The sequence below is a fragment of the Lepisma saccharinum genome, chromosome 15 (assembly GCF_977018435.1).
Source record: "Lepisma saccharinum chromosome 15, izLepSacc3.1, whole genome shotgun sequence".
Classification (NCBI taxonomy): Eukaryota; Metazoa; Arthropoda; class Insecta; order Zygentoma; family Lepismatidae; genus Lepisma; species Lepisma saccharinum.
In genome coordinates this window covers 41,818,357-41,836,839 of record NC_139243.1, presented here as the reverse complement: position 1 = coordinate 41,836,839, position 18,483 = coordinate 41,818,357, and the positions used below count along the sequence as shown (strand labels likewise).

Genomic DNA, 18,483 nt, shown 5'->3' with positions numbered 1-18,483 from the left:
TGTTTCCACATTGTTGGATTGGACAAGGAGGACGTATTCTGTGGCTATCTCACTCCCCTGACTTTACACCTTTGGATTTTTTCCTCTGGGAAACACTGAAAGAGGTTGTCTACGGGAACATACTGACCACACAGGCAGACATGAAACACCGCATTGGCGTAGCGTGTGTAGGAATTACACGAGACATGATACACAGTGTGCAACTATCTCTGTGTGTTAGACTGCAAGCCTGTATTGCAGCTGATGGCCGCCATCTCGAACATACCCTTTGAAAGAAGCAACTTGTCGTTCATAGCACAAGCATGCTTGTCATGTAGAGTACCCGTATCTTGTGTCATGATTATTTGTACATTGCACATTACCATCTGAAATAAAGGATGCTGACTATCTAGGTATTACTTGTAGACGTCTATTACCGAGTACTGGTCTCTTGAGGTTTATGTTTCGGAAATGGCCACGTGGTATGTTAGCAGGACTGCCGTGGCAGCGAGCCTGCATCTGTCATAGCAGTACTGGAGGTCAAGTGGGGCAGTCTGAACTTTGTTTCGTTTAACATTATTACAATGTCAATCTGTATCTTCATCCTTATTTGTAACGCATACCCGTCCCATGTCAAAACATGTCCCTTTGTTCGGGACATTTGACTTTCTGATAATTGTCGGAACCCCGAATACATATGATACTTTTGTGACCCGCATTCTGCTTGTTGTTTGTGCGAAAACCGCATATCAGTGGCACTTCTCGTTTCTTATTCGAGGTGGTCTCCCGGAATTTGGTCCACGTCTTCTTGTGATGTCTGTGGTAAATGTGTATGCTGGGCATTGCGGACGCCCACACTCACTCTGAGGCACCTCAGCAGCACCATTTCTATGTGATCTTGACGAGTTCGTGACATGCTCGTTCACCTGGAACAAGGATAACAACCTGCCATTACATTGCTGACAATCCTATTTCGGCCAATACTAACTTTCTTCAGAATGAAGTTTTATAGAAAACAACTCCTGTTTCGTGTTTCTGAGTCAATTCTACCCTGAAATCGTGTTTCACTTGACCCCCTTCCAATTTCAAGAACATGAGCTGAATCCAAGATGGCAACTAGAGACCAGAAATGCTCTGTCCACTGGGCCCCTTGACTACATTTACATCGGTGACGTCAGAATTGCCGTAAACCTTCATGTTTCAGAACTATTCACTGTGATACTTTTAGGTGCCCACCTGGTCTATTCAGGGAAGTGGGGGATTAAATAAATGCTAAGAGGGGAAAATAGTCAAGAAAGAGGAAAGAAAGGTCAAGAAAAGTGAAGAATTTTGAAATTGCTTTTTTTAGTATATTCATACTTTTAAATGTGGTGTTTTTCTTTTGCAGGTCCTCTTACAACCTTGCACTTTTAGTTTTTCCCAATGTGCTCTTTATACCCTTGTTTTAAATTTTTAACTAAGAATCTTAGATGAGGGGATATTTCCCCATATACATTTAAAGGGCGCAAAATGGCTAAATGAATTGACACACCCTATAATTTTAATTCAATCAATCAATGAACCTAGAATAGTGTGACTGATAATCATGTCAACATTCCATATGTATTAATTCAGAAATATCAAGTGTATTGAATTTCAGTATTAATAGTAATAGAACAATTCCAGAGATATGTCAACCTTAATGGTCAAAATTGTATGTCAGTGAAGAGCAATGTGCTGTACATTGTTTTAAATGAGAACATCTTTAGAATGCAAATATAACAAAACACATGTTTCTAAACTCTAAAATTTAGGTAAGGCACAACATAACATAAACAATTATCTCATCAAGTACTATTCTGCCAACTTTGATTCAGAAAATCCAGATGCATAGGTTTGCCAATTATGTCAGTGTATTATTACCTTCAAATTTATTTTTATATACGTAGTAGACCAGTCAATAAGGTAGTCCAATAAGGAAAAAATCAGGGAAAGCTGGAACAAATTTTATTATCTTCATAAAAGGCTTCTTAACAAACTAATGTTTCACCCCTCTACCACCCCGGATTTGGCCGCCATCTTGGAAAAATGACACCCAAAACCACTGTTTTTTGCTAACATCTCCCTTGAAAAGCATTTTATTGCAAAAGAGGTTATGACAAAAAATAATGTACATAAAATTCTCTACAAAAAATGTTCTGTGCATTTTTCGCCCAGTTTTGCAAGTGTGGAACTCACGAAACGAAAAAATCTTTTCCATCATGTTTTGTTGTATTTATCTTCTATAAAACTGTACTTATTACATTTGTTCTTTCTTGCAGAATGTCATTTATGAGTTCAGTTACTTTTATCATTGCATGCAGTTCTGTATGTGAAATATGGGCCTCCCCGATGGCGCAGTGGTAGAGTCGTCACCTTGTAATCAAGTATCTTTAGTCAAAATGAAAATAAATGTCTGATGAAGGGAGTGTGTGTTCTCCTGAAACGTCACAACGAAAAACTGTTTTCTTATGCTTTTAATAACCGTAAACTACAGGAAAATAATAAAGTCAATGATTAGAGAAGTAATAGGGATTAAGAAAACCAATCCTTCTGATGCTTATGATGTTGGAATGTTGAGGGTCGTTCGAAAAAATTTGGCAAATGTCAAGTTTGAACAAAATTAAGAGAGAGTTAATCACTGGAGCGGTCACTTCTGAAGTGAAAATCAGATGTGTTGTATCCAGTTGATCCAGAGTTTTTATTTAATAAATTATTTTACTAAAAATCACAAGACCAATTCAGAGAAAACTTTCAAGTACAAACTTGCCCCTTACCTGTTATACGTAGCTGATGAGGTAGGGATGTGGGCAACCAATAAGCCTTCTCTTAATGATCCTCTTTGAACCATCTCTGAAAGTATCACAACAGACAAAGAAGTTGCACCGCCAGAGATTCTTCACATTATACCCTGTAAACGCCTTAAAGATTACGCAAGGGGACTTGTAGCTGCAGAAAAAGTTGGGCTAACATGTTCGATAACGTGTTCAAAATCTGACACTGTTGCATTTACTTCTTAAGATTGGTTCCCAAGAGACATGTGCCGCTTCCATATGAAAGCTCCCTTCTATACTCTGTCCCGGGAATCCCTGGAGAAAGGCCACGTGTTACATTACGGAAGGGGAGAAAGCTTGTGGGCGGGGCGAAGCAGTACACGATCCTGGAAGCGGTTAGTAGCTGCAGTCGTTTTCCCTCCACCATGCAATTATGTTCCCTGTCACGCGTTCATTGGTCAAGTTACTTTTTTCTCGAGTTACTACTTGTGCAGACCCTTGTTTTCTTTCGCTTGCTCCAGAGATTCCCAGAACAGAGTATAGAAGACAAACGGAGCTTTCAGATGGAAGCAGCACATGTCTCTTGGAAACCAATCTTAAGAAATAAATGCAACTTTTCGAACTTACTCGACACTCCAACTGGGTCTTGTATCACATCGCCAGTTGTGCACGCATACACGGTGAATGTTTTCCTTTAGACTAAAGGAGGCTTTGAAATCCCTGTGTAGATTGTGGCCTGTCGCTTTTGCTTCGATCTGCAAGCTCACATCGATTCTGATCATCTATTCCACATTCACTTACAAGAATTCTTGCTCATAGAAGACAAGCGATGTTTTGGTTTTTAACAGTAGCAGAAATACAGACATTATGTTAATTTGTTTTATGTTAAATATTACAAAATTATAATTTAATTAATATACATATATTACTACTTGAGAATACATATTCAAGAAGATTCCTTAGAACATTTATAATAGTAATTTTTTAAGAAATAAGGCCTCAAGCAGAGAGCTGCACATCGGCTAGAATCGCTTACTAGGCCTGCCTGGCTGGTGAGCGGGCGAGTAAAACTGTAGACCTGGGTTTTGACCCATCAAGCATCGAAAGTCCACGGTTAACTGGAAGGCCTTGCAAGACGAAGCTCACTTATCTTCAGTGAACGCTCATTCCGGTTTTGCACCGTCTCCAGATACATGAGTCACACAGTCAGCATTGCCAACTTTCAGATTCTAAACTGGTCAAGGAGCACTTAAAATGTTCATCACTTTTATCAATTTCAAATTGCAGACATTTATTCTTTGGTAGATAACATTTGCATCACTCACATCCAGTGTCGGTGATTGGGTTCCAAAATTAGGGAGCCTAAGTGCAAAAGTGGGGGGCAAGGACAGTTTAATTTCCCTTGGTACATGAGGTTAGCATGGTGCAAAAGTGGTAAAAAGTGGGGGAGGACAACTGCACCCTCTCAGCCCTGCCCCTAATCGCCGCCACTGCTGACACCTGTAAAGGAATACAAACCAAGTTTCGCAAAAAGTGCCTTCGTAAATATTTTGAAACTTTGTGTGACTGGCGGTTGTTCTAAATTATATTTTTTTGGTGGGTGCTCCCCTATGGCGCAGTGGTAGTGTCGTCACCTTGTAATGAAGGGGTTCCGGGTTCGATACCCGGTGGAGGCACCTGGTGGTTCGGATCCCACTTTAAACTATTGGTCCAGTCCCGATTAGCCTTATTGTGCATAAATTGACCAAATAAATGAATGAATCAATCAAACGGATACACTGATTTTCTCTCTGGTGTAATTTTGCCAATTCAATATCTGAATTAGTTGCTCAAGATTCCCTCGCCTCCTGAACGCTAAGGCACAATGGTCCATAAAATTGAACATGAAAGCAGAATTTGCATTATAAAAGGTTTTGGAATATTGTCATCTCTTTCAACATATTGTGGTTCGCTCATGTTGTTGCTAGTTATCTAGTAATGCGATGCAAAATATAATTGTTATCATGTATCTTCATACGGGTGCAAATAGTAGGCAATTCTATTTACACATTTCAACAAACAAACAAACAACATAAAAATGAAACCAAGATAAGATTTACGATTTCAAGACCAGAATAGTGACATAAAATGAACAAGACACACAAACCTATTTCAATACCTTCAATCAAATATGGAAAATATGTGGTAGTTGGTTTGACATAATGATGAAACTAATTAGAGAAGTTACAAAATCTTAGGTACAGTGGCGTAGCAACATATCGTGAGGCCCTGGGCGAGATTAGAATGCAAGGCACCACCCATTCTGTAAGTTTGAAATATCAATGTGAATCGATACACAGTCATCAAGGAAACGTCAGCAAATTATCATATTTATATTAAAGCCTATAGTAATAATTAATTTGACAAAAATTATATTTAATAGTACGCGACAGAAATTTACACTTGGCAGAACTACAGTAACACGCTGCTGGAATTTTCATTAACCAAAGTACAGAGCATTCCCTGACATTCGCTACGAGACTCGCAAGTGGCCCGGCATCAGCGTATGTCCTTCCCGGTTAACGTGGACCGCGACAGTCGCATGCTACAGTCTGTTTTTTCGCTCTTCCTGCCTTCGCTCTCTTTCCCTTTCTGTTGACGTTGCAGACTGACGCCAGTATAATCCTCCCTTGGAAGTTGTGTTGTGTCGTGTCCGTGTATTGAAGATTGTGGCTTAATATGGCACCACAAAAGTTTACATTACAACAAAGGATTTATCTTGTCGAGTGTTACTTTGGAAAGAGGAATTGTGGAGAAGTGCGATGACGTTTTGCAATGAAATTTCCTGGTGTTCCCATTCCACATAGGACCACTATATTAAACCTCATAAAAAAAGTTTAGAGTAACAGGGTCAGTTCTGAATCAAAGTGGAAAGAAAATCCCACGTGCGTGTACTTAGTGAGGAAAAACTCTATGACATAAGACAAAGGTTAGAACAGTCTCCTCGGAAATCTATCCGCCGCCTCTCACAAGAAACGGGTGTTTCAAAAACAACAGCACTTAGAGCCGCAAAAATTCTTAAATCTAGAAAATGAAGTATACAAAGACAATCCGCACACCATCCATGAGTTGAAAGACAGTATTGTACGAGAAATCGGGAGAATTACAGTATATGAACTTGCACGTGTAAATGCCAATTTCCTTCGGAGATGCCAGGAATGTGTTGCAGCAGAGGGACATCATTTTCAACACATTCTGTAGTCAAGGTTAGTACACAATATGAAAACTGCAATTTTAATAGCAGACTCTACTGACTTTCGAGGACCCTGTTCACCAGGAAAGACAAGCGATGACGCTGGGCCGCTTGCTGACGAGTCTTGTAGCGAATGTCAGGGAATGCTCTGTAGTAGTAATAGTACGTTTTTAAGATGTTCTTTAGTCAGTGAGACAACTGAAATATCCTTAAATGTGCTATTTTTTTTAAAAAAAAATCAGAAATACAAACTAAGAATCTTTAAATATAACCTATATATTATTTAATGAGTCGTTCTTTGTTTCCTTATTGCAAAATTTGTAGGATGTAAATGTCACACATCATGGGTTAAGTGGAAAATATCAAAGGACGCACATAAAATGTCGGAGCTTGATAGAGCAGGTGGAAGGGGGTGCGCTAAACCATAATCCTGTCTAGGGACCCAAAGTATCTACCTACAAGCTCTTCGAATTTGACTTTTTTTAATTAGCAATTTAGACTTTATTGCACATTAATTGTACCAGTTAACTTTGAATTTTAGGACTTAGATGAAAATAATAATTGTGAATCTCATTTTGTTGTTACGTCTTAATGTTCTTATAATATTAAATATCTGACGCAGTGGCGTTACAAAATCGTAAAGTACGCGTCCGCTGGAAACAAATTTGGGTCCCTCAAGTACAGTCAGATTCTTCCAGGAAATTTATGTAATGGAGTCCAATAGTTTGACGTCTCAGCAGACAACGTGCTGGGACTGAGTCTACACAACGAGAGAATGTGTTTTCTTCGTATTTAATGCTATTTTCCTTCGGAAGGGGTAGCTTTAATTATTGTGACAGCAGTTAAGAAACAAAATTGTGATGTGCATCGTACATCAATGGAAAGATGAGATTTCGGAGAATACCTCTATATATAACATATACCTGACAGATGAGAATGTAAGAATAAATGGAGTAGGATATCGAGTAAAGTGAATGCTCCAAAGGAAATCTCAGGCAATGGGCGTCGTCGGTTCAATCGCCTGAGGCTGCTGGTCTCCCATGGTTTCACATCATCCATAGCAGCAGCGTGGCTGACTTCAGATTGGGTAAACTTTGGGTCGGCTTCGGCTGTGCTTGGAAGTGGAATGTTTTGAAAATGCATGATTTTCTTCTCTGGTTATTCTTTACCTTATCCTCTGTAGGTATGTGTGATATATAGTCGTATTCTCCAAAATCTCATCTTTACACTGATGTACGATACGCATCATAATTTTGTTAAATAACTGCTGTCACAATAATTAAAGCTACCCCTTCCGAATGAAAATAGCATTAAATTGGATACAAAGAAAACACATTCTCGTTGTGTAGACTCAGTTCTAGCTCGTTGTCTGCTTCTGACATCACCACTAATGGACTCCATTACTTAGAATGGTTGGTTTGGCTACACTTATATTAATATTTATACGAAACGATGCTCTACCTCTGAATTTTCACATATTACAACATATCAAAGGTAGAAAATACAAATACTTACTTATCCCCTCCCCCACCCCTTTTAACAGCTGGGTGTATAAAAATAATGATTTTTATTTATAATTTTTTTATATTTTTTTTATTTAAATCAATCTTTTTTGGAACGGTACACATAGACATATTTTTTATTAAAAAGGCTTTTCCTCATAAACTGCCCTGTAAAATATTTGAACAGTTTGATTAAAGCAAATACAGTAGAACCTCGATTTTACGTTTTTCAGGGAACCAGACTGAAGAAACTTAAAATACGGGAAAATGTAAAACCGAGGAAAATTTTATAACATTTTGCTATGTTGGGACCATCAAGATTGAATGTATAATGTGGGAAAATGTAAAATCCGGGAACGTAAAATCGGGGTTCCACTGTAACAAATTACATGTAAACATTTCTGTTCTGGAACTGAACACAATGAACCTAATATGAGAATGTTTGTTGAGTGTGTTAATGAAACTATTATAATTTCAGTAACTTTTCTTGCAGTGAAAATAATAAATTCTGGATTTACTTTATAATTTTAACTTAATATAATTTTTACAGTCTTTGTAGCAGAATTTTAGTGTTTTTAATGATAGTTAGCCAAATATCAACTGCCATATTTATTTACAGTTTAATGAAAATGACACTATTTTCGGTTTAACATGATTAGTATATTATTCTATTTTTGCTTATAAAAATTATTGAATTTTAAATCAAGGGAAATTGAAGTGTTTATTCAGATGACATATTACATTTACTTTCATATGAGCTTCACCATCAGTACATATGTTTTGTTTCTTTTATTTCCTTTTTTAGAGCATAATAAACTCCATTAAATGATTCCGAGATTAATATACTTTCACAAAAAGTGATTCTGATATCTACAAATTTCTTATGTACATTATTCTGTAATTTTATTTAAAGTGATTTCAACAAGTGATGTTTTAAAATAGAATTCACCAATTTATATCTTGATTTAAATGAAACCACCTTGCTCAACAGAAAGCTGGCTTCTGGGCAGCGATAGACACTTACATTAGATCTTGCCCTTTCTCGTTCAAGAGTGAGATTACTGAGTCTGCTAAATTTGGGCTGGATCATACCATTCGACACTACCTTCCATAAGTTTTCCCTAAGTTTCAATTTTGAGAAAGATAGTTCTTTTTTAATGGTTGTTACTTGAAGAGTAGGAAACCAACAGAAGGCGGTACAGGATACAGAGAACACTGGAAGCTAGAGTAGAGCTATCAAGGAGAAGAAACTTTGCGAAAGCAAAGATTTCAGATTTAAGCACATTCCTGAAACTTAGAACTTGATCAGGAAATTCTGAAGATAAATCATCTTCGTGCCCGTTACAGAGGGCAATAGCTGCATCTGAAGTTGTAGGTAGGAAGGAAGAATGAACTGCTAATATTTATCCATACCCTTCTTCAGTTTAAAACACTGGAAGCATTGAAATGCCCCATACTTTGCTCCGTGGCAGTTTGAGGTGCTTTATCATTAACATATTAAAATCGGGTAGGCTACACAAGGTCACGAGACAGAAGGAAAGCCAAGACAAAGCACTTTTAATTCAAGAAAATAATAAATGGATAAAAATGTCCAAGCAAATTCACATGGGAAATGAGAATTATTTTGACTTTTTCGGGGCCCCTTAGGCTTAGATCTCCCGCCTGCCTCTGATTTGATGTAAAAAAAAAAAAAGTAAAGTGCTCACCTGTGCTTAGCACCATGCCATGAAGGCGTATAGGGCGTGTGGGGGTAACGCACCACACTTTCTTGATCCGGTCGTGAGTGATGGTGATGTGATCAGCATCACGCCCCTGACCGCCTTTACCCCCAAGGGTTTCCCCCAGGTACCCATGTCATTCGACGCTGGGTGTCAAATTATAATGTTAAACTAGAATATAAAGCCAGATAAAAAAAAGGTTTTAATTTTATTGCCCACAAAAATTAGCCTTTTCTATCTTTCTCACTTCCATTTATTACGTTTTTTGTATCAACCTCATGGGACGAGAGGCCCAGGGTGGTCGCCAACTTCACCCACCACTTGCCACGCCAATGGTTATACAACCCCAGGGCACCTGTGCCTAGCAGAAATTCAAATATTTCCATGCGTAGTGAAATATAAAGGCCATACTTAAGACCCGGGTAATAGAAAATCCTGGCAGACATCGATGCCTGTGCACAACTGTCACATGAAGTTTGCTTGCTCGATGTCGAACATCTGGGCTTGACGTCAGTGTTGCATATTATCGTAGCCGTGCCTCCTTGCAGATGGGGTTTTTCCGGGTCTTGTGCATATCTATGGCCTCTAGCTACCATGCAAAAGCATTTTCTAGAGTTTCGCTCTTTCACAATGGAGCAGGGAAAAAAAGGTGAAAATACTCTATTCTCTAGCATCATAATAGTGCTTCCTAGAAGAAAAATGCACAGAATATTTTTTGTAGGGAATTTTATGTAGATTATTTTTTGTCATAGTCTCTTTTGCTGTAAAATGCTTTCCAAGCGAGATATTTCCAAAAGCGGCCAAATCCGGGGTGCTAGAGGGGTGCAAAATGAATACGTTGTTAAGAACTCTTTTAGGAAGATAATAAAATTTGTTCCAGCTTTCCCTGTTTTTTGTCCTTATTGGACCTCAAAATCAACCCTTGTTTACTGGCCTATAGTGCTGCTGACAGAATAAGGTAATTGGCAAGGTAAAGTTCCCCATGTACTTTTTTACCATGTCGTGAGGAATATATATAGTGGGATGTGGGAGTAGGATCCCACACATTCTTCGATCTTGGCTATTTTGGAGATGATGTGATCAGCACCATGCTCTCAGCCAGTTTTGCCCTCCAGACCATTTACTTTGAGGCTGGCTGAACCCCAGAGCCATTCAATGTGGGGACAAGGTCAGAAGATTCTGACCTTAGATCACCCACCCTTGGAATCAAAATGTGAGTCTCCCGCTTTACCAACTAGACCACCGCTGCTCCACTGGCAGAGTACTATTTAAATAGACTGCTCCACAAAACTTAAGGAACACCAAGGGATTTTGAGATCAAGTAGAGTACTAGAGAATATTGTAAATCTTGAGAATAACATTACAATAAAATATCTCTTTGCATATCATTGTCTGAAGTTTATTTAAGCTTTGTCACGCTACACTGGCGTATGCAGAGAGAGGGGTTGATGAGGCTTCAGCCCAATCCAAAATTGGGAAAAAACAGCATTTTGCATTCATAAGTTCTCGATTTCCGTGGAGCATTTGGTCCGGAGTTCCTGTTTATGGATGACAATGCTCGCGCACCGTGCACATATTGTGTCGGAATTCCTGGAAATGGAAGACATCACCCTTATTGAGTGGTCTCAATGCTCACCAGATCTCAATCCTATCGAGCATGTTTGGGATGCTCTTGATCAGGGCTTATGAACACCAATAAGATACAGATGCAACATTTCAAGATGGTACACAGGGTGAACCCTGTTTTTGTGTTTGTTTTGTTCTGTTCCCTTGGTGTTCCTTAAGTTTTGTGGAGCAGTGTATTTCCTGGGTTATATTTCTTTTGTTATATGTTTCCACGAATGGAATACAAAGAAATAGAATACAAATATGTCTGTTTCTAAAGTCTCAGTCTGTTACCTCTGGAATTGCTCAATAAAAATTATGTTGCAATGTATGCTCATTTAAGTTTTTTTGCTCATTTTCAGTTGTTTTAAATCAAGGCTGGGACAAGTATGAACAAACTGAAGGAGAGTGCAGTGTTGTTGTGAGAGAGAATTTGAAGAGGAAGAGAATTGACATGTCGGTGCCAAGTGTGGTCTGGGAAATGGATAGTTACTTCTCGGAAAATTACAGGTAACGAATGTCTGTTTAAGAATGAGCTAATGTAATATAAATTTCTTAATGTAACGGGTGTTTCACAAATAATTGAGGGGTTAAAAAAAATTATAGCAAGTAAACTATTGAACTTATGTTAATGAGACCAGTCCAGAACGATTGAGGAACACAAACAGTTCGTGCATGTATGTTTTGTTAAGCTGAAAGTTCACATTCCTGTTCAAATGTTATTACACCGACCCCAATGCAAGAAGTGGCATCTACATGGTGACCGGCGCATGTGGAGGCAAGTATGTAAGGATGACAAAGAGCCAGCTTGATGAAAGGCTCAAGGAGCATGATGCTGACCACAGACTTGGGAGGAGAAAAACAGGCCTTTCTTGCCAACTCATAGATGAAAACCACAGCATAGGCTCTTCAAAAATAATCATGCAAGCAAAATTCACACTAGAAAGGTTTTCAAGAGAAACCTACGCAATAGTGACCGTGCCCACTGACCTCAACACCAATACCCGGGCCCTCAATAAAACCTGTATTCCCGCCATCAGGAATATGCACACTCACCCAACCTGCTCTTCTCCAGCAACAAGCACCCACCCAACCTGCTCCTCCCCTGCAACAAGAAACCAAGCACAGACCCCAAACGTTCGCAAAAAAGCCCGCCTGCGCACGCAAACAAACACCGCTTCGCGAAAGTAGACGACAAGATCTGGAACCACCTTGTGCAGTGCCAAAACCCCGAGGCGCAGCAACAGACTACACCCGCACGAGAACGACAAAAAGTGAAAGGGCTGCGTCAACTAGTGCCGCCACAAGTGCAAGCGGAAGAAGAAGGAACCACGCTAGCTGCAGCAAGACCGTTCATGCCTGACGAAGCCACCAGATGAGTGGCGAAAAAACTTACGTGGAAAAATGAATAGTAAGTTTATCAGAGTTGATATGCTGGAGTTGTTAACCTGATGTATCTTATTAGGTATCTATCTCTTATTTGGGCACTTTAAAGGAAGTATACCGAAAGTTGACAACATTGTACACAGTCGGTAGCAGCAGAGACGCATTGAAGCAAAGCCTCAGTTGAAGCCTGTTGCTTGTAGAGAACATTATTAGCGAGTATTATTTCAGCTTGTATGGAAGTGGCCATAGTGATGGGCCTAGTGTGAAACAGGTGCTGAATATCCTGCACGTATTGCATTCAGGTACACAGAACACAACTTCAGCAATGTTTAGCAATTTGCAGCGTCGCTACAAGAAATGTTTGTTGTTTGGAACATGTAGAGTAACTTAGCCTTTTGGTCTGTTCAGCTGTGTTAATACACTTAACGTTTTCATGTTCGTTATAAGTTACATTTATACCTAACAAATAAAGAAAACTATGTATTTCTGTATACTTCTTTGCTTCCCTGCATCTCCGCTGTTACCGACTGTGTACAATGTTGCGAACTTTTGGTATACTTCTTTTCCCGCCATACTGTATTACAGGGATGGGACAGATTAATCTGTACTCTTATCAGTATCTACTGATATATGCATATCAATGTATCAGTATATTACTGATTATTTTACCAATCTGATATATCTATAAATATCTTATAATTTAGTACAAAATTCTGGTATTTTGTTATAATTTTTATGGGTATTATAAAAAAGTAAATGTTTAATTATGCAACTTCTTTTGCATTGTAGTTATCTAGAGACACATTTTTAAGGAGGTCAAGGAACCATCCAGGTTCAAGGACCATTCAGAATTTTATATCGGATTGGTAGAATAGTGGTTGTCGATATTGGTAAATTTTATATTGGTACTTTATTGGTATCTGCCAAAATTTCAAATTACATTGCAGCTACAAATGTGGCTATGCGAATCTTCAAGAAGAACTTAGATCAACTGATACTTTCCAATACCGATACTGATACTTCTGGTATCAACCAATACCGATACCCCTGGTATCAACCAATACCAATACATCAGCATTGGTATTAGCCCAGCCCTAATTATTAGTTACTTTATTGCAAGACACATTGGTCAGATTGTTCTTGCATATCTTGTACATCATTTTCAGTAATCATCTTTCTGTTTCAGAAGCATGAAATATTGGCTCAGTGACAACAGCTTCCCATTACTGAAAGGTGGACGGGAATTTCTACAAGAAGCTCTTGAGGTAAGATAATAATTAACATTATGAGTCTTAATTTAAATTAAGTTTTTATTTGCTTCATTTTAATTTTTTTAAATAATTTTCCATCCTTGTAAATCTCTGTGATTGACGTTGTTCAACTTTTGTCAATAAACCATGACAGTGTTTTCAGATCTGCTTTTAATTTATTTCTCAAAGAATAGACTTTTTGGAGTTAGTCATGGTTGTGCAATGATTTTTCTTAATGATGGTTTCAACTTCTCTGTTTTTTAAGAGAGTTGGCTTAATAAGCAATATATGAAATAATCAATATATTGAAATCAAAAAGAAATGTTTGATGAGCTCATATGGAAGAGAAATGAGAGAGACCTTGAGGAGATGTAGCAACAGTCTTCGTAGGACACCCTCATGGTATCTGTGCTGGCATGATATTCTTTCCATATTGGATCATGTAGGGCTGTCTCGCACTGTGATTGTTCAGTCTAAGGTGTTGACTTTGGCCTTGGGCTACAGGACGTGTCCTGTTTCGGGTCTGCTGGGGGAAAAAGCATAACAACCCTTCACCTAATATTTCGTCTTGTGTATGCAACGTGTGGCACCCACCGCAGTGAAGAATTTTGTGAGCTATGAATGAGTAGTGTAACCCAGTCATGGAAACCTTCAACAATGACTGGAGGTTTGTTGTGCTGACCACACGTCACCCCATAACTGATTGGATGATCTTCCATCTCCGTGAAGGCATGTGGTGGGATTGAAGCTGCCAGTGAATAGGTAGGCCTCAAGGGCTGTTGCACCATGGGTTATCATCATCATCTAGGGCTAGGCTGATACCACCTCCAACTGATACTGCCAATCTCCATGTCATAGTGGTTAACATAGCATGCTAAGACAGCAGGAGTCCCAAGTTTGAATCCAAGAATGGGCATGGGTGTTCTTTGTGAGTGTACCTTCATCACTCATCATCATCATCGCACTTAGCCAAAAGTGGTAGAAAAGCAACGCTAAATAACAAAATCAAAATCAACCACACTGATTATTTTCCTGTAGTTTACGGTTATTACAAGCATAAGAAAACAGTTTTTCTTTGTGACGTTTCAGGAGAACACACACTCCTTTCATCAGACATTTATTTTCATTTTGACTAAAGATACAGTTATAACAATGGTTAGTAATTTTTTTAAACAAAAACAATCTGTTATATAATGGATGTTGTCAATGTTACATTGTTGTAATATAGCAACTTAACTGTGAAAAAAGCAGTCTGTTTTATTTTTATTTCAGATTTTTTAAAAATTATGAATCCCAAATATCATCAGGTAATTCAAATTCATCATTGTTTTCACAAAGTCTCTTGATGTTTTCTGTTACATTAAATTTTAAAGATGGTGGCTTACTCCATTTGTGAAAAAGAAAACTCCATACTGGATCTATGTTACCATTTTCATTATTTAATTTATTCCAGTGTTCTTCTGCAATGAACGAAGCTTCCCAGACATTCAACTCTATGTTTCCCCTCAATCTTTTTTAAAAAAAACCTTCTCTTTTTAATCAAATGTTTGTCTTCGATGATGTGAGCTGACAAACCTGTTCTTGGGTTTAGATTTATAATGTCCAAATAGTGTTCGGGCCATTTTATTGCCATTTTCCTTGTTGTTTGTTCTACATAATCCTTTGAACATGAACAACATATATTATATATTCCTGTGGTTTCCACATCTGGTAGAGAGTTTCTCATTTTGAATTCATTAAATGTACATTCCAAACTTCTTGGTGATTTAAAAACAATTTTGAAATTAAAACTTCTAAAAATGTTTGCAATTTTATGTGAGAATCCCTTGTGGAATGGAATGCACACAAATTTCTTTTCAACAGATTTTCATCTTTGTCTGTATTTCTCTTTTCCTTTAGTTTTCTTGCAACTTGTTTTTTGATGTGGTTTATTCTGTTAGTGTGAAAGCCATTTTCTTTTGCTATATTAAAGAGCCTTTCTTCTTCATTTTTGATATCCTCATTATTAGTACATAGTCTAATAATTCTATAATGCAAAAAATTTCACAGTTAAGTTGCTATATTACAACAATGTAACATTGACAACATCCATTATATAACAGATTGTTTTTGTTTAAAAAAATTACTAACCATTGTTATAACTGTATCTTTAGTCAAAATGAAAATAAATGTCTGATGAAAGGAGCGTGTGTTCTGAAACGTCACAAAGAAAAACTGTTTTCTTATGCTTGTAATAACCGTAAACTACAGGAAAATAATTCTATAATGCAAGCAATGCGTACATACAAGAAAAACTATTAACCACACTGATACTGTTACAAAGTCTCCATTGATACCTATGGTTAAAAATTGCACTAATTAAAAGTTTTTTCATAATTAAATGGAAGTGTCAGGGCATTTTTGTTGATCCCCATGCCAGAAAAGCATCACCTTGTATCGGTAAATAAATACAAACTGATATTTTCAATACCAACACCACTAACATGGGTATCAGCTTGGCCCCAGTATTATCACTTCAGTATATTATCCAACAGAATAAATAAATGTCATGAATTTTTGCTGCGTCCTGCAGGGATAAAATTTCACTTTTTAAAAGGTTTGTAGCATTGAAATGAGTTCTCAGTGAGCAAAACTTGGAAAAGTTGCTGTCCCTTGATGCTCACTGGATAAAGTGAAAGTTGGTCATTGTTCTATGGTTATCTTAAGAACATCATGACTAGCCAACAATCACTCGTTTTGTTAGATAAAACCTAACGGTTCGGAGTTTCTTCTTATATCTTGATTTTTGTTGATGATATGGAGGTGAGCATTGTCTTGTACTACATTTCTATTTTATATGTATAATCTAGGAGCCATTTATCTTTGGTGGCATGATCGGTATGGCCACTCACCGGGAATTCTGCATGAATTTTGCTCTGCGAATTAGGCGAAAATTAAAAAATTTTAACTTCCATTAATCCAAATCCCATTGAATTTGTATATATATATATATATATATATACACGGGGTGACTGGTAATTAGATGTATTCCCTGAAAGGGGTTAAAGTAGAGACAATTTGCAATAAATTTGACCATATGATACCCCGTCCGAAAATTAGTAGTTTTCGAGATAATCTAATTTCAATTGTTTTTTTTTTAAAAAATGACAATTTTCCACGTAAAAAGATGAATTGAGAAGAAGCTGCTCATTGTATGGAAATTATTTCAGCATTTTCTGATAGCAATTACCATGTCATTTCTTCAAAACTACATGTGATATTACAGATCGATCTCTTTTTTGTTCAGTTGTATTCATACATAGATATAACATACTCAAATCACATAACAATATATATCCATTCTTCGTATTATTAAGAAACACAGTTTTAAAATGTTTATTTTATCGCCCTACCAACATTATGGGATATAATTTATTAGCGATGTGTTGAAGCTGATTACCGATGTATGAATAATGGCCAAAATTAACATACTTATTGGCATCGTGTAATAAGTTAATATAATTTTGTACGATTATTAAAAATTAGGTTAATGGATCTTCGTCATTGTGGAGTTTTTGTGATAAAATTATTGCAAACTCTCATTCAGAGGATCAATGTACCTCAAAATCAGAAATAGAACAGACTATTCCTCATGACCAGGATCTGCTGTTGTATTGAAAATTTAAAAATGAGTATCCAAACGTGGCTCGACTAACTAACACTCTAGCCTTCTTAAACCAAAAGGTTTATGGCTGCAGCAACACAAACCTCCCATCTGTCACTATGCTGGGCAAGATCAATCCAATCTTTTCCATCCTTACTGATTTCCTTTCGGTCCATCTTAACGTTATCCATCCAACTTCATCTTGGCCTTCCGACAGGTCTCTTACCATCAGATTTCCCAACAAGTCCTTTAAACTCTTCTTTCCTCTCCCATTCGTGCCACAAGGCCTGTCCATCTAAGTCTTCTTGATTTAATTATTCTAATAATATCTGCACATGAATACAAATTATACAGTTCTAATTTATGTAGCCTTCTCCACTCACCTGTCTCTTCATTCCTTTTAGGTCCAAATATTTCCCTAAGGATTTTATTTTCACATGCTCTTAATTCATGTTCCCCTTTTAATGTAAGGAACCAAGTTTCAATCACATTCATATAATACTCCACGCAAAATTAAAAAAAGGTAAAGTGTTCCTCTGTGCATAGCACCATGCCATGAAAGTGTATAGGGGGTAACGCCCCACACTTTCTTGATCCGGTGGTAAGTGGGGGTGATGTGATCAGCATCACGCCCTTGACCGCCTTTACCCCCTAGGATTTCCCCCAGGTACCCATGTTATTCGACGCTGGGTGGGCGCCGGGGCCACTTCCAACGTTAGAAAAGTTCCCAGATTTGAACCGGCCGGGGATCGAACCCGGGACCTTGAGCATAATAGTCAGACGCGTTACCGACTGAGCCACCGCGGCCACTAGGCAAAATTACTGTTTTGTATATTTTAACTTTTAGTTTGTTAGATATTATACAAAAAGATAAAAGTATTTCTTGAAATAAGTCTGCTTTTTATTTTCTTTTTAATATCATTTTCATTTGTTTACTCCTAAGTACTTGAATTTAGAAACTGATTCAAACAAGTTATTATCAATAATTAAATTTTTATTATTATGTAACACTTGGTTTCTACCTGTAAGCATATATTTAGTTTTGTCTTTGCTAACTTGCAAACCTATCTCTTTAGTTGCTTTGATTTTTTTTTTAGTATTATTATTCTTAATTGTATTTATATCATCCCCTAGTAAGTCTACATCATCTGCATTTGCTAACAACTGAGTCAGACTATTTAATTTTAGTCCTTCATTACTTTCTTTTACCTTCCTAACAGCATATTCTAAAGCAAAATTAGAGCAATGGAGATAATGCATCTCCCTGATGTGAGAAAATACTTGGGTACACCTGCTGCATCAGTATTCAGTGCATGAGTGCTCAGTTTTGCTAGACAGAGAAGAAGTTGGTTACTTCCAGAAGTGATTCAAAGACT

General features: G+C 37.5%; 1 protein-coding gene across 2 annotated transcripts in view; it reads left to right on the top strand.

Annotated features, from left to right (window-relative positions):
- The window catches only part of LOC145999689 (uncharacterized), a 278,774-nt gene that overhangs the window by 199,892 nt on the left and 60,399 nt on the right, over positions 1–18,483 (top strand). For both annotated transcript variants that reach the window (XM_083136905.1, XM_083136904.1), the window contains exons 12-13: positions 11,191–11,338; positions 13,401–13,479. In XM_083136905.1, coding sequence (XP_082993031.1) covers positions 11,191–11,338; positions 13,401–13,479 — 227 coding nt within the window. The remainder of the gene's footprint in view (positions 1–11,190; positions 11,339–13,400; positions 13,480–18,483) is intronic.